The 27,845-nt window shown below is 35.4% G+C and overlaps 1 protein-coding gene across 2 annotated transcripts; it reads right to left on the reverse strand.

Moving 5' to 3' along the window:
- On the reverse strand, positions 1-27,624 carry LOC107873229. 2 transcript variants are annotated; one of them, XM_016719990.2, is made up of 9 exons: positions 27,439-27,624; positions 22,329-22,680; positions 21,591-21,624; positions 21,075-21,293; positions 20,505-20,594; positions 6,904-6,969; positions 6,727-6,818; positions 6,576-6,623; positions 1-682 (listed from the first exon to the last, which is right to left on the reverse strand). In XM_016719990.2, the coding sequence occupies exons 2-9, from the start codon at positions 22,649-22,651 to the stop codon at positions 571-573; spliced, it is 984 nt and encodes a 327-aa protein (XP_016575476.1). In that variant the 5' UTR covers positions 22,652-22,680; positions 27,439-27,624; the 3' UTR covers positions 1-570. The 2 variants fall into 2 exon arrangements, with proteins under 2 accessions (XP_016575476.1, XP_047270779.1); XM_047414823.1 differs by lacking the exon at positions 27,439-27,624 and having other exon boundaries at positions 22,329-22,758.
- Positions 27,625-27,845: the final 221 nt, after the last annotated feature.

A 27,845-nucleotide genomic window follows, 5' to 3' on the forward strand; every position in this document is an offset into this window, starting at 1 on the left:
TTTATGAGATTTTCTTACTTTTACTGAATTGCGTTTCAATTTCTATTTTGAAATGAGAACAAATTGAGTTGAAATAACGGGGGGCGCCTATTGAAAAATGCGCTCTTTGGGTGCCTATCATGGCTCATGAATTTGACTCATCATACCATCCAATCATCAAATGCATCTTTATTTCTAGCCTGTTCGATTAGTTTATACGTGACTCGAATCTCTAGGACGACCTACTAAACATTACTGTGTTTGCCAGTGCACCAAAGTGAGAATGAGAACTACTAGAAAATGTGCAATTCATAAAATAGTGTCCAAAGTTGCTGAACACTATACACAAGGGCATTGCAACATCGCCACCAGAGCAGCCAAGTTAGGTTACATTCTTTTCTCATTTCACAATTTGAGTATAACAAGTACAATGACACCAGCTAACTAGCTAGTAAATCAAATCAAATCAATAAAAAAATATCTCATAGATTTCAGTGCACTAAAAATAATACCACTGAAATAACAATACAATTTCGTGCAATGCTGGGCTGCTTAATGGTGTTTGAACTCATTGACCATCTTCAACTTGACTTACATCTCGATCGGGCTATGAAATAATCTGGATAACCAACACTTCTTTATTCTAATTAGTATGGCAAAGATACCAAAGCAGGGGAGATGGAGAATACCAACAGCAAAGTACCTGCAAAATCACACATTTGTGTGAAAAACAAGAAGGAGACGAATAAGCACATCAAACTCTGCATATACTAATTTGCTCATCTCTATTTACAAAGTGAAATCTGAATCATAGTCTACCACCACTATATTTTGTTTGAAACTATAGATGCATTTATAGAAGGAGTACAATTGTGACAAAAGTATTTCCTTTACTAAGAGATGTCTTGTTGAATGAAATTATCTTATGGGAAGTCAAAGTCATCAATTAGTTTTGAATGTATTGGAACAAGAAACTAGAAAGTCAATTGTTACAAGTATGCAATATGGAGTATAAAGAAGAGAAGAAAGCAAGAATTCGAGCTGAGCTGACATTGATTAGTTAAAACTGTTAAAATGATAGTTGTAGTTTAAAAATTTGTTTTTACTGTAGTTGTTACTGTAGCTGCATCCCATAGTTAGTTAAGACAGTTACAATTATCCAATTAAGAGTTTTAGCTATATAAACCATTGTACTGATTGTTACATCCATTGAATAACAACGAATCTCTTTTCTCTCTCAATTCTCTCTATTCTTAGCTAAATTCTCAGATATTCCCTGATTAGCACACCAGTTTTTCGAAGATAATTCCTAAAACTGCTTCACAATTGGCCTTCGATTATCAATTGTGCATCAATTGGTATCAGAGCCACTCGATTTTTGGCCATAAATGGTTAACAGAAGCAAATCTACTGAAGTCATGGAGGATAAGATGTCCCAGATGCAAGATCAACTTCAGAAATTGATGGAAGAAATGACTAGCGTCATGGACGGAAACACCCAAACTGATAAGGAATTGGGTGAGTTGAACAAAAGCTTAGCAAGATTGGGTGATGTTAGCAGGGACAAGAAAAAGGTCGAGCAGAATCCTCAACTGCTCGAGCTTGTTCTATGGATTTGCCCTCTCAGACCTAAGGAAAATATAAATCATGGTACATTTTTCACTCGATTCTCTAGGCTAGATTCCCCTAAATTTTCTAGTTCAGAATTATGCAATTGGTTATACAAGGTAGAGCAGTATTTTTGGGTGGATGATATTCGACCAAAGGGTTAGGATAGCTTCTGTGCACATGGAAGGGGAGGCTACAGCCTGGCATAGGTCCTACATGAAGTCTAGAAACTCAGGTGTGGAATTGAGTTGGTCAGAGTATGTTTTAGCTTTAACTGAAAGATTTGGGGAAGAGTTTGCGGAGGCTATGGAAGAACTCATGAAGTTGACTCAAACAAGTAGTGTAAAGGAGTACCGGGCTGAATTTGATAGACTATTGGGTTTTGTCAATCTGGCAAAGAACCAAATTAGTTGTTATTTGGGTAGATTGAAACCTGAGTTGAATAAGTCTGTGAGATTGCAGTCTCCAAGAACATTAATGCAAACCTATAAGTTGACAAGATTGCAAGATGAGGTATTTCAAGCTTAAGCTAGTTCTTGGGGTTTGAAAAATGGTGGGAGAATACAAGGTCATATATTACCTACTCCTACATATTCTAAACCACCTGTGTTCCAGAGACCAGCAGGAGCAAGCACTACTTTTAACAAAGCAGGGGAAGGCTACACTCACAAGAATTTCAAAACAAGTGGAAATAACACTGGAATGAGATTAACATCTGCAGAAATGAATGAAAAAAAGGGCTAAAGGCTTATGTTTTTCCTGTGATGAGAAATATGAATTGGGACATAAGTGTGCCTCTAAGAAACAACTTTACTTGATTGATGTGGTGGATGAAGATGAAGGGGATGAATTAGAATGTAATGATGCAGACCATGAAATTATCTTGGTCCATGAGGAGTTGATGACTATCTCATTACAAGCCTTTACTGGTGTGAATGGCTATCAAACTATCAGGGTGACCGGGTACCATGAAAAGCAACCTCTGCAAGTTTTAATTAATATTGGTAGCACACACAACTTTATAGATCAAGAAGTTGCCAAGAAGTTAGGATGGCACGCTAATAATATAGTGGAGCAGGCCGTCACTGTGGCTGATGGGAGAAAGGTAACTACAACAACAATTTGCAAGAATCTGCAATGGCTTTTACGAAACTACTTTTTCCTCAGATTTTCTACTACTTCCTCTGGTAAATGTAGACATTGTGTCAGGAGTGTAGTGGTTAAACATCTTGGGAAAGATTTTGTTTGATTTCCAAAAGAGAACCATTGAGTTCAAGTATCAAGGGAAGAGGCATGTCTTGAGAGGAGCAACTAATCAATTGAAAAATTCTAGCAGTAAGGCCTTAATCAAGCACTATGAGGCGGATGCTCAAGTTAACATGTTGTCCCTTATTCCTGCTGACTATGAGGTGGTTCATTGCTTTCACATTCAGGCTGACCAAGGTGATGCAGTACCTTCTCTTTTAACTCCTTTACTGGATCAGTTTAAAAGCATATTTGAGATTCCTTCAACCTTGCCACCACATAGGGGTCCCTTGGATCATAGAATACCATTGATGGAATCCGCTAATCCTATTAGTAAGAGGCCGTATAGATATCCTGGATTTAAGAAAGATATTATAAAAAAGTTGGTGCAAGAAATGTTGGATCAAGATGGGATACAACATAGCACTAGCCCCTACGCATCACCAATAGTTTTGGTTGGAAAAAATGATGGAAGTTGGAGGTTATGTGTAGATTACAGAGAGCTTAATCAACTAACTATTAAGGACAAGTTTCCCATCCCTATTATATAGGATTTGTTGGATAAATTGAGGGGTGAACGTGTGTTTTCAAAGATAGATCTCAAGGCAGGATATCACCATGTTCGAAGAAGATATTCACAAGACAACATTTAAAACTCATGAAGGTCATTATGAGATTTTAGTTATGCCTTTTGGCTTAACTAATGCCCCCTCATCCTTCCAAAGTCTTATGAACTCTGTGTTCAATCCATTATTGAGGAAATCAATCCTAGTCTTTTTTATGACATCTTGATCTATAGTAAGAATTGTACTAACCGTGTTGCTCATATATGCGCAGTCTTTAAGCTGATGCAGCAATTTCAATTATATGCCAAAATGTCCAAGTGTACTTTTGGTGTGTTGAAGGTAGAATACCTTGGTCATTTTATAAGTGCAGAAGGGGTTGCTACTGATCCCAAGAAGAATACTGCAGTTCAGCATTTGCCAATTCCTAGTAATCTTAAACAGTTGGGAGGGTTCTTGGGCTTAGATGGCTATTATAGAAGATTTATACAAGGATTTGGTGCTATTTGTCAACCACTCCATGAACTTTTAAAGGAGGGATTCATATGGTCGGATAAGGCTACTGCTGCATTCGAGAAGCTTAAGCAGGCATTGACATCTGCACCAGTACTGGCTTTACCTGATTATACTAGGACCTTCTTGGCGTGGAAACTGATGCTAGTGGGACAGGGATTGATGTTGTACTTATGCAAAAAGGCCACCCCATTGCTTTTATGGGCAAGTCCTTAGCACAAAAACATCAACTTATGTCGGTTTATGATAGAGAATTGTTGGCATTGATTTTTGCTATTACCAAGTGGTGTCACTACTTATTAGGAACATTTTTTGTTGTCAAGACTGATAAAACAACCTCAAAATATCTCTTAGAGCAGCATATCCATACTGATTTCTAGGTCGCTGGAATAACTAAATTGATGGCTTTTGATTTTACTATTGAATATGAGAAGGGCTCTAAGAACAAGGTTGTTGATGCACTCTCTAGGAAACCTGAGGCTGGGCTTTTAACTATTTCTTTGTTGACATATGATAAGGTTTTATACTCAAGAATTCAAGCATCTTGGCAAGCTGATCCTACATTGCAGAAAGTAATTAACAGGCTACAGGTTCATCTCTTTAAGTTTTTTACATGGATTAATGATCAACTAAGGTGAAAAGGCAGATTGGTTGTGGAAAATGATTTGCAGTTAAGAAAGGATATAATCAACCTATTGCATGCTGCTCCTCAAGGGGAACATTCAGGAATGGATGCTACTATTAGAAAATTGCAGGCATTGTTTTACTGGAAGTCACTTGTCTCTGACATCAGAGATTTCATTAACAAATATGATGTTGCTGCTTATCTGGGGTTATTATAACCTCTGTCTATTCCTGATGGGGGGATCTGGACTGTGCTATGTTTGGATTTTATTGAAGGCTTGCCTATTAGTGGTAGTTCACAGATTAAGCAAGTCTGGTCATTTTATCAATCTGCAGCATCACTACACAACTCAGACTGTGGCTCAAAGCTTTCTTGACAACATTTTTAAGTTACATGGGTTGCTAGCTACCTTGACAAGTGACAATATTAACACCTTTTGGTAGGAGTTGTTTGGCTTATTGGGAATTCAATTGCAACAATCTACTGCCTATCACCCTCAAACTCAAACTGATGGGCAAACTGAAGTGTTGAATAGAACATTAGAGATATATTTGAGGTGTTTTTGCTCAGACAAGCCTAAGGAATGGGTGTCTTACTTGCCCCTTGTTGAATGGTGGTATAACACTACCTATCACACTACCTTAAAATGCATACCTTATGAGGTCCTATATGGTCAAAACCTCTTATCCATCTTCCCTATTTGGCTGGTGAACCAAAGTTTGAAATGGTTGATAGATCATTAATTTCTAGAGAAGCTGTCATCCAACTCTTAAAGTTTCACATTCTCAGAGCTCAGCAAAGGATAAAAGATTTGGCTGACAAATATAGATCTGACTACTTTTGACTTAGGTGATTGGGTCTACTTGAAGTTTCAGCCTTACAGACAAGTTTCACTGTCAACAAGGCCTTTTGACAAGCTTGTCGCAAAGTATTATGGTCCTTACTTGATTGAGGCTAGAGTGGCTGTTGTTTCTTATAAACTATTGTTGCCTAGTGAGGTGCTTATTCATCCTACATTACATGCCTCTCAGCTCAAGAAATGCCATGAATTTCCTGTGAACATTGCACACCCTCCTGTTATTGATTTACCCAATTCCTACTGCTCTACCTCCGAGGGAGTTCTTGACAAAAGACTGGTTAAAAAAAGTAACAAAGCTGTGGAACAATTGCTTATTAAGTGAAGCAACTTGGATGAAGATTAGGTTATGTGGGAATTCTCTTCTGAATTTAATTTGAGATTTTCCTCTTTTAATCCTTGAGGTCAAGGAAGGATCTGCTGAAGGAAGGGGTATTGTTATATGTATGCAATATGGAGTGCAATATGGAGTATAAAGAAGAGAAGATAGCAAGAATTTGAGTTGAGCTGGCATTGATTATTTAAAGCTGTTAAAATGATAGTAGTAGTTTAATAATTTATTTTTACTGTAGCTATTACTGCAGCTGCGCCCCAAAGTTAGTTAAGGCGGTTACAACTATCCAATTAAGAGTTTTAACTATATAAACACTGCGCCCCAAAGTTAGTTAAGGCGGTTACAACTATCCAATTAAGAGTTTTAGCTATATAAACCATTGCACTGATTGTTACATCTATTGAATAACAACAAATCTCTTTTCTCTCTCTCAATTCTTCCTATTCTTAGCTAAATTCTCGGATTTTCCCTGATTAGAATCACCAGTTTTTCGAAGATAATTCGTAAAACTGCTTCGCAATTGACCTTCGATTATCAATTGTGCATCACCAACAATTAGATGTAAGATACCACGCCATATTGGCTGTCACATCTGTTACTGCTACAGTTTTTCAGAATACAATAATTAGTTGTTTAGTTGTACAAGAGTCTAATAGTTGATTTAGTAGAATATAAAGTTTCTTAGTTTTAATAAGAAACCAGAACATTGTTTATGTGGCTCAATAACGGCCAATGATTAATGAAAATTTATGACTCAAATTTTCATCCATATCCTCAACCTTGCTACTCGTCTCTATCCTCAAAAAATCATAATATGTCGTGTAAAAAGATCGTATGAGGTTGCACACATACCAAAGGGGAGCATATTGAGATGACAAATCTAGAAAGGGATACGGCCACCTGTTGCAACAGTAGGTAACAACTTTTTAGTAAAAAAACATAATCCTTAGATGAGTCAGGTATCTCATAAGAACAATAATAGATCCAAAAGAAAAAGATATACCTCAACGAGACAAAAACATGGAGGATCCACTGAAAAGTGACAAACACAGATGTCCAAATAACAAAGTATGCTATCCGGAAGAAAGGGAACCGCTGAAAAGGAAGCAAGAACGAATATTAACCACGCTTAGATGGAGATAACATGTAAAGCTTAAACAACAGGGAAGTTCAAACTTACTAGATGATTTAAAAACACATCACCTAGAAGGCAAATAGCATTCACGGTATGCACACAAGCAGCCAACTGCAGTAACACGTAGACTATCAGCTTAGGCAGAGATAGATGTATATAATACAACTGAAAAACCCAAAATATATGATAATTCAATAAATTTTAAAAGTGTGATAGGGGCAGTTGTTAGAACTAAAGGTTTAACAAAATCAGAGACTTAAGATGACACAAAAACGTCAAATGAACAAAGATGTGGAAATCCAAGGTAAAAAGGTAACAACAACAACATACCCAAGTGAGGTCTGGCGAAGATAAAGTGTACGCAGACCTTACCACTACTCGGGAGGTAGAGCCAAGGTAAAAAGGTTATTTAAAAAAAAAAAAAAGACAAATACAATCATGTCTTGAAAAAGTTTTCACTACCAAATGATAAATAGTTTTGAAATATCAACTACTCTCTTTCTAAATTTCTCAAGGACACTTCAAAAAGAATGCCTCGCTGGTCACCCATTAGGTCTCCAGCTTTTACTCAATTCCAACTCGTCAAGGATTCTCCAAGGAACATCTTTTAAGTATATTTTTTTAAATTATCTTTTGACTTAGTGTTGACAATCTATCTCTGGGAATTTGGAATGTTGACACTGCTTACACAAAATCTTGTGTATATCGCTGTGCAAACTAATGTTAAACTAATGTTTTGATGATTCATGCTTATAGATGTTGGGTTCAAGGTGTATATATGAATGGAAAATGGAGGGAAAATAGAGGGAAAGAAAGACACCCAAATTATAAAGTGTACTCTTAAATTGAAAAGTTCACTAATTCTCCCACGTTGGTGGAAGAAGGGAACTTTGGAGTGTTTTTAATAAGGAACAGTAACTCCACATGGATAGTGAGGCAAGAATAAGGTGGTGCCTCGCGTCGTTGTCATCATCGCTTGCTCGGCTTCGGAATCGAAAAAGGAAAATGATCGATCGATGAGATCTATCTTTTTAGACGAATTTTATTTGAAACTTGTTTTACAAGTGAAAGCATTTCGGACACCATGCAAACGCATATGCAATGCATCACGAAGGGATGAAACCCTTCGAGGGAAAAGGCACACTGTTTCGCGCTGTAGGGTGACCTGCGGGCGCAGATGCAGCACAGGTACGCGACCTGTGGGCGCAGATATAGTGCAGAAGCTACTGTATTTTGCGAAACGTCACCTGTGGCCGCAGAACAGGCACAGGTCCAGCACAGACTGGGCGCAGGGACGTGACTGCTACTGAATAGGTGGCCTTTCTGCTGAACCAATGCATCCTTTCTGAAAGGACACATTTAAGGCTAGAAATACCTGATATATTCCTCGGGTATAGACATGATTTTGACAGCAAAAACACTCTTCTTCTATACAAAAACTCTGTGTGATCATTAAGTTGTTGAGTGAGTTCGACTAATCTAACAATTTGAGGTACCGCTATTGTTCGGATTGAAAGCCATTTTATCCTGGGAGGAAGATTCTGCAACCTCGGGTACAGTGAGAAAAATTATTCCTTAAGGACACTCCGTGAAGTCGGGGGACTTGGCTTTACATTTCTGTTTCATCTCATTTCTGAAAAATAACACACTTCTTGGATAGATTACTTTTAATCTTGTGTTGAAGGTCTTAAGGAACTCCATAAGTGTTCTTGTCTTAGACTTGAACTTGTGTTGAAGTTATTGTTGCCTATATACAGATTTTTGTACCCAAAAACATTGAAAATAGCAATCTTAAGAAATAATCTTTCGAAATCTGTATTGTTTGTTTTCTGGAGATTAAAACTTTAAGCTTTCTACTCCGTTTGAACTTAACTAGTGATTTGAAGACATAAAATCTTCATCACAAGTTAAAGATCACTCGGTTGACGATTGAAAGTCATAAAAACTTCATCTTTAAACTAGAAACAAAAGGTGTTGAAAGTTTCTGCAACTTTTTAATAAGTATTTCGATATACTAAAGGTACTGTCTTGTGATGACAGGAAAATGAAGATTGATAGTCAAATGCATGATGCTGGAATGATTGTGGCGGCAACTAGTATAGCCACAACGAGTCGTACTAATGCTCCGCAAGCTATGGCACCGGCGGAGAAACCTGAAAAGTTCACGGGTATTGACTTCAAGAAATTGCAACAGAAAATATTTTTCTACCTCACAACTCTCTGTCTTCAAAGGTTCATGTTTGAGAAACCTCCAGAGGTGCCCGAGGGAACCTCTGAACAAGAGCGCTTCGTGATTGTAAAGGCTTGGAAACACTCAGATTTCCTTTGCAGGAATTACATCTTGAGTGGTCTCCAAGATGACCTTTACAATGTGTATAGTGGAATAAAGACTACAAAGGAGTTATGGGGAATGCTAGAACGGAAGTACAAGACAGAGGATGCCGGAACTAAAAAGTTCTTCGTTGCAAGATTCCTGGAGTACAAAATGATAGACAACAAATCTGTTGTTTCCCAAGTGCAGGAACTATAAGTGATCATCCATGATCTCCTTGCGGAAGGTATGATTTTAACAAATACCTTTGTTGAACAGTTTAAACATGTTCTTAGTATTCACATAACCTTTGTTGTAGGTTTGATTGTGAATGAAGCGTTTTAAGTAGCAGCAATAATAGAGAAGCTACCACCTATGTGGAACGACTTCAAGAACTATTTGAAACATAAACGTAAGGAGATGTCAGTCGAAGACCTGATTGTACGACTACACATTGAAGAAGATAATAAGGCTGCGGAATGAAGGTCAAGAGACAATTCTGCAATGAATGGAGCAAACATTGTAGAAAATGACCAAAACAATTCTAAAAAGCGAAAGAAAGCTGGAAATGAAAGCAATCAACCCAAGGAGAAATTCAAGGGAAAGTTGTAATGCACCGCACTTTCCTAAGCTAGAAAACAAACCGTTGTTCGTATATGTGAAAACCCCAATTTTGTAAGCCATATTTGGGCACCTAAATTACCAAGAGTACCCTAGTTATAAGAGAGCTTATAATGTGTTAAGTGTGGTTATATGAGTCACTTAAGGTAGTACAAGCTAAGAGTTTCGAAATCCATCAAGTTTTAGTGTTTGAATTCGCAAGGGTTATCTTTGAATGAGCATAACTTGATAAATATGTGGTATTTCTGCAAATTTCTACTCACAAAATTATAGAGAATCGAATTAGCTTTCCAACGATACCAATTTCACCAAAATCCGACACCCGAGCTAGGAGTTGTGGCTTTGTGAAGTATAGAGTGCGTCGCCTAACCAATCACACATGGCCACTGGAAAGCATATGCGGCGCCTATGTAAATATAGGCGATATCATATGCGGCGCCTATGTAAATATATGCGATATCATATGCGGCGCATATCTTATGGTTTCAAGTGACTTAAACACTCCCTTTTTGGGTTATTTTGAGGGCAATTAAGTCTTTTGGCACTCCTTACACACCCCTAAACTTAACCTTACGCATTTAATAGATTCTAAACACATCATAACCCTATTATCAGTCTAAGTTCATCATCCAAGAGCACTAAAGGAGAAAAACAACTAGGGTTACACAATCAACATTGAGGGTCCAATCTTTCAACGAATCCGTTACCATAAAGGTATGTGGGGTTATGAACAAGAACATCCTTTCGTTCTTGTGCCCAAAGTTTGCATTATTTTACAAAGATACATGATTTTTACAGTTTTATCATGAATTTGAAGTGATAAATCTTATCCTATGTTGTTGTTCAAGATACTATGATTATTTTGAATGTTTAGAAAATAAACTCCATGAGTTAGAGATTATTGTTATGATTAAAGACTGAAATTTTTCAGATTTCCGTATAAATTATGCATGCTTGTGATATAAAGCATAAATGTTGAAATGTTTTGATTAAGTATCGTTAACCCACATTGAGATTGTTGTTTTGAGAATTTATGTGCTACATGCGCCCATGTTTAGACTATTTTTGATGAAGTATAGAAAGATTTGACCTTTTGGTCACAACAGAGTTAAAATCCACTTTATGAAACGAGTTACCGATTTTATCATTTATTTAACTTAAGAAATATGAGATTACCCTTAAAGTGGATTTTTCTTGAGATTTTTGAGCATAGTATTGGGAGTAGTATTTAGCACCGAGTTGGGTATGTTACTACGGTTTCATACCCCAGAACTACGTGCCACCGTAGGTTGAGACATTGACTTCCACTATATGTGGAAAATTGAGATAGTAGTCACTGAGATGAGATTGTTCTACACCGATGGCTAGGGTAGGACAGCCCTAACCTTACGGGGAAAAGTCGTGGGACATCATGGGTGCTCACATGGTGTACATGTCGGTTAGAAAAACCTCCCAAAGAGTCGTCCCTCATTCTTAGATTGATTTTACTGATTTAAAAGAGATTTGAAATGCAGATTTATGGTGTATTCAATATTCTAGATTTCACTAAGATTGCTTGATGAGAGAATAAGAAAAGAATCTTGATATTTGGATTAAGTGTAATGGCTCATGATATCCAGATTGACATGTTTTACCATTCATTGTGTATGATTTCAGATTTTAGATTTTTTTCAAGCTTTATGAGCCATTTACAAATGTCCTGCATGATTTGGAAAGAAAACTTATGACATGATCGTTAAATATATATATATATATATATATATATATATATATATATATATGGATATAAATATGTTTATTTCATGCACCCCCATGTACTTGGTACATATTCCATGGTACTGACCCACATGTTCGCATGTGGGCTACATTTTCCCTATAATGTAGGTTCAGGTGCTCATTCCCAGATTTGACCGTGATTATCCGAGCACGTTGATCTACATCCTCTGCAGTGGTGAGTCCTCATGGTCCGAGGACTAGTCATTCAGATTTCCTCATTTACTTTGAGTCATTCAGTTTATTTCCTGAGTTCGGGTCAGTTGGGATTTGTCCCAATGGCTCATGAATATACAGTTTAGTAGAGGCTTGTCAGACTAGATGGATAGATTGATCAGATTTGTCAGAGATGTCATATTTTGTTACTTTCTGTATTTCATTCGTATTGCAGTATGATATTATGAAAAATGTTTAGATGTTTTGATTATGATGACTTTGATTATAAGTGTTGAATGGTAGAAAAACAGCTAAAAGGATTAGCTTAGGGCTACTTGTAGCCTTAAGCACCGTGTGACGCCTCCGGGCCTGTTTTCGGGGCGTTAAAAAAGTGCTTCAACTGTGGCAAGATTGGCCACAAGTCTACGGATTGTCGTGCCCCGAAGAAAGAGAAGAAGGATCAAGCAAATTTGGCTGAATCCAAGAAAGAAACGGATGATCTATTTGCTATGCTTTCCGAATGCAACTTGGTGGGAAATCCTCGCAAAAGGTGAATGGATTCTGGTGCCACCCGCCATGTTTGTGCTAATAAGGAGTTGTTTTCGACGTTCGCTCCGGCTCAAGTAGAAGAAAAGATCTACATGGAAAACTCCGCTACTACAAAAGTAGAAGGAACAGGAAAAATGTGCGTGAAGATGACTTCCAGCAAAGTGTTGACACTTAACAATTTCTTGTATGTTCCGGAGTTATGGAAGAACTTGATTTCTGTTTCACTTCTAGCAAAAACGGATTAAAATTTGTATTTATTTCCAAAAAAATTGTACTTAGTAAAGGAGAAATGTATGTAGGAAAAGGCTACCTCAATGAGGGCCTATTCAAAATGAATGTAATGAATGTTGAAATCAATAAAAGTTCAAATTCTTCTTACTTGCTTGAGTCTTACGATTTGTGGAATAAATCAAAGTGTCAAACTTGTGTGGAATCAAAGTATGCTAAGCATCAGTATAAGTCCGTTGAAAGGAATTCCAATCCCTTAGACTTAATCCACACTGACATTTGTGATATGAAGTCAACACCATCACGTGGTGGGAAAAAGTATTTCATAACTTTTATTGACAATTGCACTAGATATTGTTATGTCTACTTGCTAAATAGTAAGGATGAAGCAATAGATGTGTTTAGGCAATACAAACTGAAGTTGAAAATCAGTTAGAGAAAAAGATCAAAACTATAAGAAGTAATAGGGGCGGAGAATATGAATCTCCCTTCGCCGAAATATGTGTAGAGAATGGAATTGTCCATCAAACTATGGCCTCCTATTCACCTCAATATAATGGAATTGCGGAAAGGAAAAACGAACTTTGAAGGAAATGATGAATGTCTTACTTATAAGTTCAGGTTTACCGTGAAGCTTGTGGGGAAGGGCTATCCTCACGGCCAACCGAATACTTAACAGAATTCTCCATAGTAAGATACAATCAATTCCATATGAAAACAGAAAGAAAGGAAACCCAACTTGAAATATTTCAAAGTATGGGAGTGTCTAGCAAAGGTCCAAGTTTCTATGCCTAAAAGGGTTAAGATAGAATCTAAGATGGTGGACTGCATGTTCATAGGATATGCTAAAAGTAGTAAAGCATGTCGATTTTTTGTTCATAAATCCGAACATTTGGATATTAATGAAAATACGGTAATTAAATCAGATAATGTTGAATTCTTGAAAACATTTATCCGTATAAAACTAGACATGAACAATCTAGTGGGGGGTCTAAATGACCACGAGATGAACCAAGTGAGAATGTACATAATGATGATAATTTAAGACGTAGTACACGTCAAAAAATGTCAACTTCATTTGGATTGAATTTTGTAACATTTCTCTTAGAAAATGAGCTTCAAACATTTAAGGAAGCGATGGCGTCTTCAGACTCGTCCTTTTGGAAAGAGAGAGTCAATAGTGAGATTGACTCAATCTTAAGCAATCATACGTGGGAGTTGGTTGATCTTTCCTCCAGGAAACAAACCTTTAGGTTCTAAATGGATCTTCAAAAGGAAAATAAAAGCGGATGGTACTATTGACAAATGTAAGGCGATACCTATAGAAAAAGGCTTCAAACAGAAAGAAGGCTTTGATTACTTTGATACATACTCGCTAGTAACAAGGATAACGTTGATTTGAATGTTAATTGCCTTGGCGGCGGTATATGGTCTTGAAATCCATCAAATGGATGTGAAAACTACATTCCTAAATGGAGAATTGGAGGAAGAAATTTACATGGAACAGCCTGAGGGTTTTGTGGTTCCAGGAAAAGAAAATAAGGTGTGTAAACTTGTTAAGTCACTTTATGGACTAAAACAAGCACCTAAACAATCAAAGTTTGACCAAACCATGTTGGCAAACGGGTTTAAGATTAATGAATGTGATAAATGTGTTTATATTAAAGATACTCCAAATCACCAAGCCATTGTTTGTTTATATGTGGATGATATGTTGATCATTAGTAGAGACATTTCTGACATAAATGCAACGAAATGAATGCTCGAGAGCAAGTTCGATATGAAAGACCTTGGAGTTGCGGATGTGATCTCAGAAATAAGAATCCATAGAAATTCACAAGGATTGGCATTGTCACAGTCTCATTACATCGAAAAGGTACTTGACAAATTTAAGTATGTGGAATTTGGTATTGCCAAGACTCCATTGGATGTGAGCTTTGCACTTCAAAAGAATGAAGGTGAAAGTGACTCACAATTGGAGTACGCAAGAGTATTGGAATGTTTAATGTATATAATGAACTGTACCCGACCAGACATAGCATGCGCTATAAGTAAGTTGAGTCGGTACACGAGTAATCCTAATAAAACTCATTGGATGGCGATGAAAAGAGTTTTGGGGTATCTTAAATACACTCAAGACTATGCTTTGCATTATAATAAATATCCCGTAGTACTTGAAGGATATAGTGATGCAAATTGGATCACCGGATCGAACGAAGTAAAATTCACAAGTGGATATGTATTTACTATCGGTAGAGGAGTAGTCTCTTGGAAATCATCCAAACAGACCTGTATTGCTCGCTCTACAATGGAATCTGAATTTATCGCATTGGATACAGCCAGTGAAGAAGCAAAATGGCTTCGGAATTTCTTGAAAAATATTCCTCATTGGCCCAAACCAATGGCACCAGTATGTATACATAGGGGTGTGCATCGGTCGGTTCGGTTCGATTTTATATATTATCGGTTTGGTTTATCAGTTTTCGATTTTTAAATATGTTAAACCAATAACCAAACTAATAAGATATTTTTTATCGATTTTCGATTTATCAATTTTTAGTCTTTAACGGTTCGATTTTCGGTTTAACCAATAAGAAAATATTCATAAAATAAAAATAGTAGTGACTAACATGAAAAAAAATCGAATCTTAATTGCCACCAAAAATCCTACATGATGTGTTTTAATTTATAAGAACCTTCAAATTTGAACTAAACGTTGTTAGGAGAAATTAAAAGTTTGTATAATTGAAATAATAAGTTTCTTAATTTGTAGAAATTAAAGAGAAATTAAGAGAAATATATAATAAGTCATATATATATATATATATATATATATATTCTTATTAGGTTATCGATTTACCCAATAACCCAATAAGAAAAAATCGAACCGAACCAATAACCCAATCAATTTTTTTATAAAACCATTAAAAAATCGTTAACTCAATAACCCAATAACAATAAACCAATAACATTTTTATCGGTTCGGTTTATCAGTCGGTGCGGTTCTTGCACACCCCTATGTATACACTGTGATAGCCAAGCGACAATAGGTAGGGCAGGAAGCATGATGTACAACGATAAATCTCGTCACATAAGACGGAGACATAATACCGTTAAAGAACTTCTCTATAGTGGAATTATCACTGTGACTATGTAAAGTCAAAAGGATAATGTTTGGATCCACTTACAAAAGGCCTATCCAGAGAATGAGTGGAAAGGACATCCAAGGAAATGGGTTTAAGGCCTAAGACAAGTCAACGTGGCGGTAATTCTACCTAGCAAACTGGAGATCCCAAGAGCTAGGTTCAAAGAGATCAAACAAAGTTATGTCTGACAGGTTCAATATTGTTAATTACTCAATCTATTCTCATGATGTAGACAATGTGTAGTAAACAAGGATAAGACTTAAGGTAAAAAGTCTTTTAATGATTATCTAAATTTGGCAGATTTGCCCAAATAGTTTAGTTTACAGGATTGAACGTTTAGAAATCACCTATGTGAGGGCGAAGTGGAAGCTGCTTCAAGGAGAATGTTAGTAAAGGCCTATTCTCTAAGCTCTCATGAAACCGGGACGTGTTCATGGTAGAAAAGAACAAACCCGTGAGAACCATATACAGTAAAAGGCTGGCTGTGTGACGTGTTGTCTAGGTGTACATCAAAGCTCGACAGTTCAAAGATATAAAATCTACCGATTGACCGAATGCATCCGATGCATGTTCACTACGAAAAGTTCAAAGGAAAACATGCATCCGATGCATGTTCACTATGAAAAGTTCAAAGGGAAACCTACTTATCCAGATGAAATCAGTCTTTGCTAAATGATCACATGTTTGTCCGTATCTTTCTTTAAAGGATAGCCATTCCCCATTCATGTGGGGGATTGTTGGGTTCAAGATGTATATGTCAATGGCAAATGGAGGAAAAATGGTGGAGGGAAAGAGAGACACCCAAATTAGAAAGTGTACTCTTACATTGAAAAATTCACTAATTCTCCCACATTGGTGGGAGAAGGGAACTTTGGAGTGTTTTTAATAAGGAACACTAACTTTACATGGATAGTAAAGCAAGAACAAGGTGGTGCCTCTCGCCGTCGTCGCCGTTCGCTGCTCGGCTTTGGATTTGAATTTGTCAAATAATCGATTGATGGGATCTATCTTTTTAGACGTATTTTATTGAAACTTGTTTTACAAGTGAAATTTTAATCCAAAAATCAGATAGAATTATTTTTCTCCAAGTGCGGGCGCATTTCGGATGCCATGCAAATGCATATGCAACACATCACGAAGGGATGCAACTCTTCGAGGGAAAAGGCACACTATTTCGCGCTATAGGGTGACCTGTAGGTGCAGATGCAACGCAGGTACGCGACCTGTGGGCGCAGATGTAGCACAAAAGCTACAGGATTTTGCGAAACGTCACCTGTGGACGCAGAGCAGGTGCAGGTCCAGCACAAACTGGGCGCAGGGACGTGCAATACCTGAAATATTCCTCAGGTATTGTAATACCCCGATCGTTTCTTAAGCCTAAATCCATCTTTTGAGTGAATAGGGATGACTTCCAAATTGATTGTTGTTTATATCATGTTGTATTTCCCTAAATTCTACTTTCTATCATGTGGAGAATTGGATAAGCTTTCCATCGACATAAGATTCACCCGAATCGGACACCCGGTGAGGAAGTTAGAGCAATTTTGTAATTTCCCGAGACTCTAACCAATAGTGCAACCATGAATCAAGCTCTTGAGAAATAAATTATAGTGCTTTGGTTGTTTTCTAATCGAGGATGGTGTATATTAAGGCCTTAAAGATGTCCTAACGATTGGGCGAATCAAAACATTCCTTACCGACTGAATTCTTGGGAAGGATATTGGTATAGTCAACTTCAAACGAGCATATCTCTCATTATACTTGGAATTTTTGAGCTCATGACTTATCAACAGATAAATAATTGAATTAGCTTTCCAACGATACCAATTTCGCCAAAATCCGACATCGGAGCAAAGAGTTATACCCATTTTACTCCAGCATGGTCAAGCTGGAAAACGGTGACGACGGTTTTGACGGGCTGTCACGTTTCTGATGCCATTTTTGACGACGTCGTCACTTTTTTACGACATTTCTGAAGACGTCGTCAGCCCTGGGCAGAAAATCAAGAATTGAACCCCTTTTTGTGACGACCATTCGTGACGGCCTGTCATGGATGGCGTCAAGTATATTTTTCCAGCAACTCAAGCACGTTTTTAAAAGGGTATTTTGGTCTTTTCCACTCATTTTTAGCCTCTATATATATACTAGTAGTGGAGAAAACCTTCATTATCTCATTCTCTTCCAAGAAATAAATCAAGAAACTAGGGTTTTCTTCTAAAATCCTAAATCAAATCTTCTCCAAGAACTTTAAGAATCTTCCAAAGATTTCACCAAGTTGTCCAAGAATCAAATTTTTTCAAGTCAAAGGCATCAATAAACTTAGCTCAAAAGTGTGAAGAAGAGTTCCCAATCAAGCTTGTTCATCTTAAATCCATAATCCAAGGTATGTGGGTTTTGAACAAGAACACCTTCTTTCGTGTGCCCAAAGATTTAATTTCTACTATTGAAGTTCATGATTTTTGCAAATTGGGTTTACACCCAAATTACTTTATTAATGATTTATGATATTTGAGCTATTCAAGATTGATACATATGACTATTTCATCATTTATTTCTTAAATTGATAACTCATGCCATGAGTTGAATATCATTATTATGAGTTGATGATTTCCGAATGATTTGAGATAAGAGTCATGATTTAAGCTTTTCTATGAGAAGTTGATTATTGAATATATATATTAATATTTGAGCTTGAGAGTCAAGAATGAGTCCTATGATGTTTTCTTGAAGTTTTCGATACATGATTATTTTAAAATTTCCAAATTTTGACTTGATATTTAATATTGTGAATTTTATGTTTCTACCATGAGTTGGTATTTCAAGTGCTTTCAAGACATGTGTCAAGTTTTAAACTTCCTTATGACAAATTAGATTATTGAGTATATTGATTTATAAGATTGAGTCGTTATAATGAGTCTTGATATTTCCTCAAAGTTATTGATGTTGCCATGACTTAATGAATTAATACATCTTGATGTTGAGAAAGATTGTTTGATTTTGAGTCGAGTTAGGGATCCACAAAGTATGTGATTTATAGATGAGATATATATATATATTTATGTTTTGGTCTTTATAATAGACCCATGAGTTGATATTGATTAAGGTGGATTCCCTAACGCGTTCTGAGCTGAGTCTGGGAGGAGTATTTAACACCGAGCGGGAAATTTGGTATTTCTCCGAAACTACGTGCCACCGTAGGATTGATGTTGATAATTGTGGGCCAAAGGCCGAGTATGGGATTGTGATTGTGAAATTGAGGTTGTACTCCCTGGCAAGAGTACAACGCTCCCGCCAATGTAGGGTTCTCTCCTTAGGAGGGCAATACGTTGGACTCCATGCGGCTCACATGGTGTAGTTATGTCGGTTATAAGAAACTTCCGAGTCCATAATAGTCCAAGTTTTCATGAGTTACCGAGTCAGTCATGATTTAAAGAGTTTGAGTTGAGTGTAATGATTTATGAGATTTATAATGCCTGTACTATTATTGATGATTTACAAGGAATATATTTCAATTAATTCAAGCAAAGAAAGTCGTTATCGTCAGCATGGATGATTTTCATAATCATTTATGATATTATTTATAATGTTGCATTGCACCCCCGCATACTCAGTACATTCCTTAAAGTACCGATCCCCATATATTTCTATATGCTACAGTGCCTTATAATGTAGGTACAAGTTATAGCGCAGATACCGTATTCAGTCAGTTTGCAGCTTCCGGTCAGCAGGTGATGAGTCCTTTTGATTCGAGGGCTTGAGTCAGTTATACAGTTCGAGAAGTGTTGTATTTTTTCTTACTTTAGTCGTATTGAGATTAGTTAGTTGGGAGTCATGACCCATCTATCTGAAGTCAGTACCAGTAAAGGCTTCATAGACAGTCAGTAGAAGTTGATGTATTCAGTTTCAGTTTCATTTGTAAAAGTAGAGTTGTAATCTTGTAAAGTTCATATTTGTATTGAGCAAGTTCGGATAAGTTCTATGTTTTCACTGATCTTATATAGATTTAAGCATTTTATCCGGTTGTTTACGAGTTATGCCAGTAGGAGGGTTAGCTTGGGGTCACTTGTGCCCCTATGCACCGTGTGACGTCTCGGGACCCAAATTTCGGGGTGTTACAGGTATAGACATGATTTTGACAACAAAAACACTCTTTTTCTATACAAAAACTCTGTGTGATCATTAAACTGTTGAGTGAGTTCGACGAATTCAATAATTTGAGGTACCGCTATTGTTTGGATTGAAAGTCATTTTATCCTCGGAGGAAGATTCCACAACCTCGGGTACAGTGAGAGAAATTATTCCTTAAGGACACTCCGTAAAGTCGAGGGACTTGGATTTACATTTCTGTTTCATCTCATTTCTGAAAAACAACACACTTCTTGGATAAATTACTTTTAATCTTGTGTTGAAAGTGTTAAGGAACTTCACAAGTGTTCTTGTCTTAGACTTGAACTTGTATTGAAGTTTTTGTTGCCTATATACAGATTCTTGTACCCGAAAACATTGAAAATAATAATAGAAACTATATTAGAAGAAACTAAAAGAAAATACTAAAAACTGAAAACTAAGAAAGTAGGGGAAGCAAATCAAGGTCAGGATAAAAATGAGTTTGTTGACTTCTGATGGCAAGAATGGATAAATGGTAAACCGAAGATTACGACAGTTGGATAGCAAGCAATAGCTGCACCAAAAATCTGGTCCTTGTAATAAATCCAACATCATTAGGAAGAATGCTCAAGCTTGATTTCATTAACACTAGCCCAGATGAGCCATGAATTGAAGCAAACGATACGAGACAATCAAGCAAAAGTTATGCAACCAAAAGAAGATTAAGATAAGAACGCAAAAGTTCTCATACTTACAAAATGTAATTTGTAATTCTTGTCAGTAAGGAATGGATAAATAAGGAGCCAAAAAACACCATCTGTAAGCACAACAGCACCTGTAGTCATCTACAAATTATTTGGGGGGAGGAGGAACAATTAGCCAAATATCCATAAAATGCAGCTTGAAACGTACTAAACCATTTCTATGAATCTTTATTTAATGCCACACAACATCTTCTCAGACATTTACTTTAGGAAAGTAATATCATTAATTAAAGGTATACGCCGGTGATAAAAAGATGACTGCTCCAAAAAAATCTTGCTGGTGGGATTGAACAGACATGCAACACTAACTAGTGGCAACTATGGGGGATGCCTACCAAGACCCAATATGTTAGACTAGACCGAAAAGAACTAAATAATCAAACATTTGTGACAAATGTGAGAAATTATAGAAGATTCAAATATTCTATATACCACATGGAAGTAGATAGACTCTCTGCGCCTTTACTCAAGCAGCAAAAATGAAAGAAAAGAAAAGGATTCACATAACTGGTTGTATAACTTGCAAACAAGGTAAAGTAAATGGGTCTAGAGAGAATATACCTGGAAAATTATTTGAAAGGCGAGGAACAAAGAATCTGCTTCTTCTCTAACATGTGGCTCACCATGGGAATTCAAGCCACTGTGTACAATACGTACACTTGCATTTTCAGGAACTGGAGCAGAGTAAGTGCCTCTCTCTGTATCAACACCATCAGTGCCAACACCACTACCTCCCTTTTGAGATTGGAGACAGCCATGGATGGACATTGATAATCCTAGCTAGTAAATTAGCTGAGAGCATTACCAACTTATATAAGAAATACAATAATCATAAGTTATACGGGATGGGGACAAACATGACCGGTTGTGAGAATGACAAATTCTTTAGCTGTTTACTGAAGGATAATTAATAGATAGTTTGCCTGGCAGGGGGTGGGGGGTGGGGGGGTGGGGTGAGATGGGGGTGGGGGTGGGGGGCTAAACACTGAAGTATTTATTTCTTGGTATCTCTTCTTTTCCCCTGTCCATTCTCAAACTGTGGACTCATTTAAAGATGGTCATAGATGAGTAACATACCCCAAAGTAGACCGTAACCAAGATGAATGTCCACCTGTTCAGTACAAAAAGAAAAATGAAAAGAAAAAGATAACAGTGATGATATTTCAATCAAGAAAACAGATTGTCAACATACGTTGAAGTCAAAATTGACATTTAGTAGACATAATTATTTTTAAATTTTGAAGTTACTGTTGCTGGGACATTCAATTTCTATTGAGGTTATTTGTGTATTAAAGGGAAATAATTGACATTATAGCACTTCAATACTTCAAGCGGGACATCACAAGAACTTGAAGGTAAACATTTCAAGTTTTTTATCAAGAGATGCTGGTTTTGAGGAATGACTGGATACAGCAAAAACTAATCTGGCTTTAAAGAGGACTTAATAGAAAATGCAGTTTTGGAAACTGGAAAGGACCTAATCAGAAGACAATGATATCCACATAACAAAAATGTGAATTTCACCAGAGGCGGATGCAGCCTATCTACAACCTATTCAACTAACGGAAATTCCCGCTGCGAAACATGGACATTTATGTATAAGAACACTAAAGTTTCAGCAAGTACTAAATTTTAAATCCATAATTTCAAAGCTAAGTTGTGTTCAGTGCTAGAACCTTAAAGGTTGATCACATAAACAAGTTCACATCATGGATCCAATGGATCGGCTTCTGATTATTATCCATAAAGTAAACACAAAACAAACTAATGCCAAGATGAAATGTGAAGCAAAAGAACATGGAGAAATATCCTTACTGGGTATAGAAATAAAGTATGCGTATGCCATGGAGAACTACATCTGCGATGAGTAGAGACAGAAGCAGGGAAAAAGCAATCAGTCTATAAGCAAGCAGCCAATTAGGATGTATTGCTTTATAACATGTCTTCCAAACATCATCCTTGCACAAAACCCATGCTTTCTTTTGCCCATTTTCTCTTAGCTGGCTTCTCGACTTTGTAGAACCTTCATACTTCCATATAAGGAGAACTGAAATCACCATAGCTGCTAATATCAATATTGCACATATTAAGAATCTCCAGTTCAGCCAATAACTTGGAGTTGTTGTGTCTGGTGTCATAATTGGTGGCCAAGTATGATTTGAAGGTCCTGTTAAAAAGCTCATTATATGGAGGAAAATATTTTATTCAATAAACTCAAATAAATTCTCCTTACTCTCCCTACATAATATACTAACAAAGCATCCCTATTTATAATACTAGTTTAACCGCAAGACCTTTAATTATTTAAAATAAATGACTTTTTCTATTGCGAAATTTGTAATGAAGTGCAAAAAGTTCAAATCACTTCTCAAAATCCTTCCCACTTTAAAATAATAATGTAAACATAACACATATTTTATTGTAAACACATGTATATTTTATCACCAGAAGATTCAAGTGGTTAATGAATCCTCACTTTTGCGTATGTCGTGTAGTATCTTTTTTCCTTGCTGCTAGAGGCTAAGAAAGACGCATCGATTTGAACCATATTTCTAGTACAATTATTTTTTTTATTTTTTCCACATTTAAAATCTTTTCTTATTTTTAAAGTTAAATCTTTAGAAAATCTTTGATTACTTACTTAAAACTTTTAAAATTTTGGTACTTCTTATATTTTTCTTATTCTAACATTTCCATATTTATTTCTAGATTTTTCAAATCTTCTTAAAACCAATTGATTTAGAATCATTTTTAGATTTTTCAAATCTTTTTAAAACCAATTGATTTAGAATTCTTAAACTAATGAAAAACATATTAGTTGTCATTAATTTTGATAAAGGTTTCAATATTAATATTTAATTAATTTTCAACTCTTAAATATTAGGAAAATGGTGAAAAGACAATTTTGTGTAAAGCATAAACTTTTAATGAAGGACAAAAAGTTCAAATAATATTTCTAAGGCCTTTCACACTTTTAATATATACTAGTTTAGGTGTACGCGCCTTGTGCATGTACCTCACTTTGATGTGTTCAAACATTACACTAAATGGAATATTTGTTTAAATAATAAAGATCAATATAATAATTAAATTTATTATCTTTGGAGTATGTAAAGATGAAAAATTTATTTATTAAACCTATCATTTACCAATAATATTTTTAAAAGTAAATCAACATTCATCTACCATATGTAAATTGCAACAAAATAATACAATGATAGAGACATCAAAATAATACAATTAAACATAAAAAATTTCTTAAAGTCGTCCAACACTCATCTACCACTCGTAAACAATAACAAAACAATACAATAATAGAGATATATATGTGAGGTAGATAAAGAAGGTTAGTTATGAGAAGTAGAAAATAAAATATATTGAGCTAACATGACATATTAAGCTAAATTAAACTAAGCAATTTAAGTTGGCATAACAAGTAATATTGTGTTTAAATTAATCATGTAAAAAGGGAGAGATGATATAACGCCAAAAAACTTGAAAATAAAATTGGTAAAACTGTGTTGAGACGAAAAACAATGAAAGATTGCAGATGTTTATAACAATGAACAATGGAAAAAAAGTTCAAGCGTTTATATAGAAGGAGAGGAAAAACTCGGTGTTTCTTGGTTGAAAGAAACCAAGTAGAAATTAAATAGGATTAAAAAAATAATGGGTGTTTTAATCGTAGGGGAAAAAGAAAAATTTTAAGTGTGTTTTTTTTGGAAGGAAAATTTTGAGTGTAGAAATCAAAGAAAATTTTGAGCGTGTTTTTTTTTTTGTTGGAAAAAAAAATAATGGTTATTTTCATCATTGGGGGAAAAGGAAACTTTTGAGCATTTTTTTTTTTGGAAGGAAAATTTTGAGTTTTTTTTTTTTTTTTGGTTGAAACAACGGCTATTTTCATGTTGGGGAAAAACGAAACTTTTGAGCTTTTTTTTTGGAAGGATAACTTTGAGTTTTTTCCTTTTTTTGAAGCAAAATTTTGAGCGTGTTTTTTTGGTTGAAAGAAGGAGCTAAATTTGGGTAGAATTTAATTGTAGGAAAATTTTAATCTATTTATTTTGTAGAATTTAATTATAGGGAGAAGGGTAAAAGACGGTTTTGTTTAAAGCGAATAGTTTTAATGAAGGGAAAAAAGTTTAATTCACTTTTCTAAGGGGCTTCACACTTTTTAATATATTATAGATATAGATATATATATATATAGACATCGAAATTTTGTGGACTCTACAAGAAGAATCTAATTTCCGTTAGAGTTCTTAGAGACTACTTTACCTAAACTTAGTTTGGCGGCTAATCTACCTAAAAGCCTAAATTATGCCTATATAAAGGGACAAATATTCCCTGAAAAAGAGATCTCTAATATCCCACAAAATCATGGGATATTCATAAAGAGATCATCCAACGTTCAAGAAATACGCCACAAACGACCCTCGAATTACGGAGAAAATCAAGAAAGAGGAATCAAGGGAGGAATAGATTTGTATCCACATTGTTTATCAATAAAATTCTTGTTTTTTCATATTTTCTTTGTGATTGTAATTTGTTTCTATAAAATTTATTGCAAACAAATTGACATACTAGTAGGACCAAGACTGCCCTTCATATCTTTTCTCATAACTCAAATATGCAAATCTGTAGTCGCAAGGCCATTAAGATTGAAGCTCTATGAGTACTTCAAGACTCGTCTTTGAATTTCATCAAGTCTACAGTCCAACGAGCCTTGAAGTAGGAGACATTTGTAGACATCAAAATTTTGTGGATTCTACAAGAAGAATACAATTTCCATTAGAGTTTTTGAAGGCTAATTTATCCTAAACCTAGCTTAGTGGCAACTCTAACCTAAAGCCTAAATTATACCTATATAAAGGCGCAAATATTTCTTCTTCGGAGGTAGCGTTATGAACTGCGTACATCTTACCCTCCCCAGACGCCATTTTATGAGATTACATTGGGATTGTTGTTGTTGTTGTTGTATAAAGGGGAAAATATTTCCTGAAAAGGGCATCTCGAATATCCCATAAACTCTTGGGTATTCGTAAAGAGATCGACAAATTCAGGGCAAATATTTCTTGAAAAGAGTATCTCCAATATCGCACAAAATCACGAAATATTTACAAAGAGATCAACCATCTCTCGATAATTTCATAAAATCATGGAATATCACAAAGGGATCAAAACCTTCTCTATTTGATGATCAAATCTATCAAGAAGATTCACAAACCCTTCTTTCATGGAGATCAAATTAAAATATTCCTATGCTCGAGAAATATGCTACTAATGGCCCCTAAATTATGAAAAAAACCAAGATAGAAAAATCAAGAAACAAAATCGTACCCATATCGTTTAATAATAAAATTCTTGTTTCTTCATAACTTCATATTTTGTTTATGGTTTGAGTTTATTTTCCATGAATTAACATTTGTTGTAAGCAAATTGGCACGCCTAGTAGACCAAATCTACCTTTCATCTCTTTTCTTATAAATCAGCTATGCAAATCTATTGCCGCAAGACCGAAAGATGGAAGCTCTATGAGTACTTCAAGACTCATCTTAGAGTTTCACCAAGTCTACACTCCAACAAGCCTTGAAGTAGGGGCATTTGTAGACATCAAAATTTTGTGGACTCTACAAGAAGAATCCAATTTCTATTAAAGTTCTTGGAGGTACCCAAAACTTAGCTTGGAGACTATTCTACCCCAAAACCTAAATTATGCTTATATAAAGGGGCAAATATTTTCTGAAAAGGACATCTCCAATATCCCACAAAATTAATGGCATATTCATAAAATTAATGAGATATTCATAAAGAGATCAAACATCTCGAGTATCTCTTGATAATCCCAAAAACTCATGGAATATCACTCATGGAATATCACATCGGATATAAATCCTCTCTTTTTAATAATCAAATAATCAAGAAGATCCGCATACCCTTTTTTCATGAAAATCAAATTCAAATATTCCCACATTCAAGAAATACACCACTAATAACCCTCGAATTATGGAGAAAATAAATATTCAAATCTTACTACAATCGAAAAATATGCTACTAATGGCCCTTGAATTACAGAGAAAATCAAGAGAGAAGAATGGGAGGAATAAAATTGTACCCATATATTTATTAATAAAATTCTTGTTCCCTCATATTTTATGTGATTGCAATTTATTTCTATCACTATAAAATTTGTTGCAAACAATATAGACTAGAACAAAACTAAATTAAACTAGGACTAGAAAATCTATCCGTATATGAATAAGGACAAACAAATCATAATACTAACTAACATGAATTAAATAAATATCAAATATTAAATCCTAAACAACTAAGGATTCCTATTCAACTTTCGGTTATTATTTCCAACATTGTAACTACTATGTAGCAAAAGCTTCAAAAAAATTCAAATAGAGCAGGTAAATTCAAATTGATCAAATAATCATATTCTTAAATTGTAACTTTCCTTTCCCGTTTTCTGCAAAATAAAAGAAAAGTACTTCAACTTTCCAACTTTAAAAAGGAACTCTATGAAACTACGTACTAGTAGACTTGTGACAAAGTGTTGTAACACTATTTAGGAAGTTCACTTTCACTATTTATTGGAACATGTTGAATATCCGAGGAAGAATATTGTATTACCATAATTAAGATAAGTAGTCTATTACCATGAACTTAGACTTTCTTTAAGCTCAAGAGAGGCTAAAATATATTCTTGAGTTTTAAATTTTTTATAATTTTGATTACAAATTAGGAACGATAATGGCGGTTGAGTACGATAAAGAACAAAAAGAAAAGAGAGAAAAGCAAAAACATTTTTCAAGATTCGTAAAAGCATAATATGAGACAGAATCCTATTAAGAAGATAAAAAATACTCACAAATTTAGACACAAATAGTACACCATTAACCAAGCATTAAAGATGGCATACCTTAGAACCTAAGCAGAAAAATATTCCTTCAAGAAACGGTCATATTTTTTATTTTTCTTTTAAATAATACTATGAGCTGAAAATATTTCTGTTTGTTTGTGTGTTGTTTGATGGAAAAAATGAAACCAAAGGGGTGGAATATGCGTGGTTTGAATTGAGGAATGGGTTAGTTGAGGATTAAGGTGATGGGTCCAGAGAGGTTGTCATAGGATAGAGAAATGAAATGAGAAGAATCTTATAAAATGACCACGTGGATGTCAATCTGGACAATATTAAACCATATAGAACCTTTTTGTCCCAAAAATACAATTACAATTTCCGTTCCTTACGTCTCCTCTTTCCTTCTAAGCTACTCAGTCAAATATCTTTTTTAGAAATTTATTTTTCTCAATTTACAAAATTAATTA

The sequence above is a fragment of the Capsicum annuum genome, chromosome 6 (genome assembly GCF_002878395.1).
Source record: "Capsicum annuum cultivar UCD-10X-F1 chromosome 6, UCD10Xv1.1, whole genome shotgun sequence".
Taxonomy (NCBI): domain Eukaryota; kingdom Viridiplantae; phylum Streptophyta; class Magnoliopsida; order Solanales; family Solanaceae; genus Capsicum; species Capsicum annuum.

Coding starts and splice junctions, on each gene's coding strand:
- LOC107873229 (XM_047414823.1), bottom strand. CDS start 22,696: ATGAGCTTTTTAACAGGACCTTCAAATCATACTTGGCCACCAATTATG. Junction 20,595..21,074: donor CCTTTCAAATAATTTTCCAG/GTATATTCTCTC, acceptor AATAATTTGTAG/ATGACTACAGGTGCTGTTGT. Junction 6,819..6,903: donor ATGTGTTTTTAAATCATCTA/GTAAGTTTGAAC, acceptor CTTCCTTTTCAG/CGGTTCCCTTTCTTCCGGAT.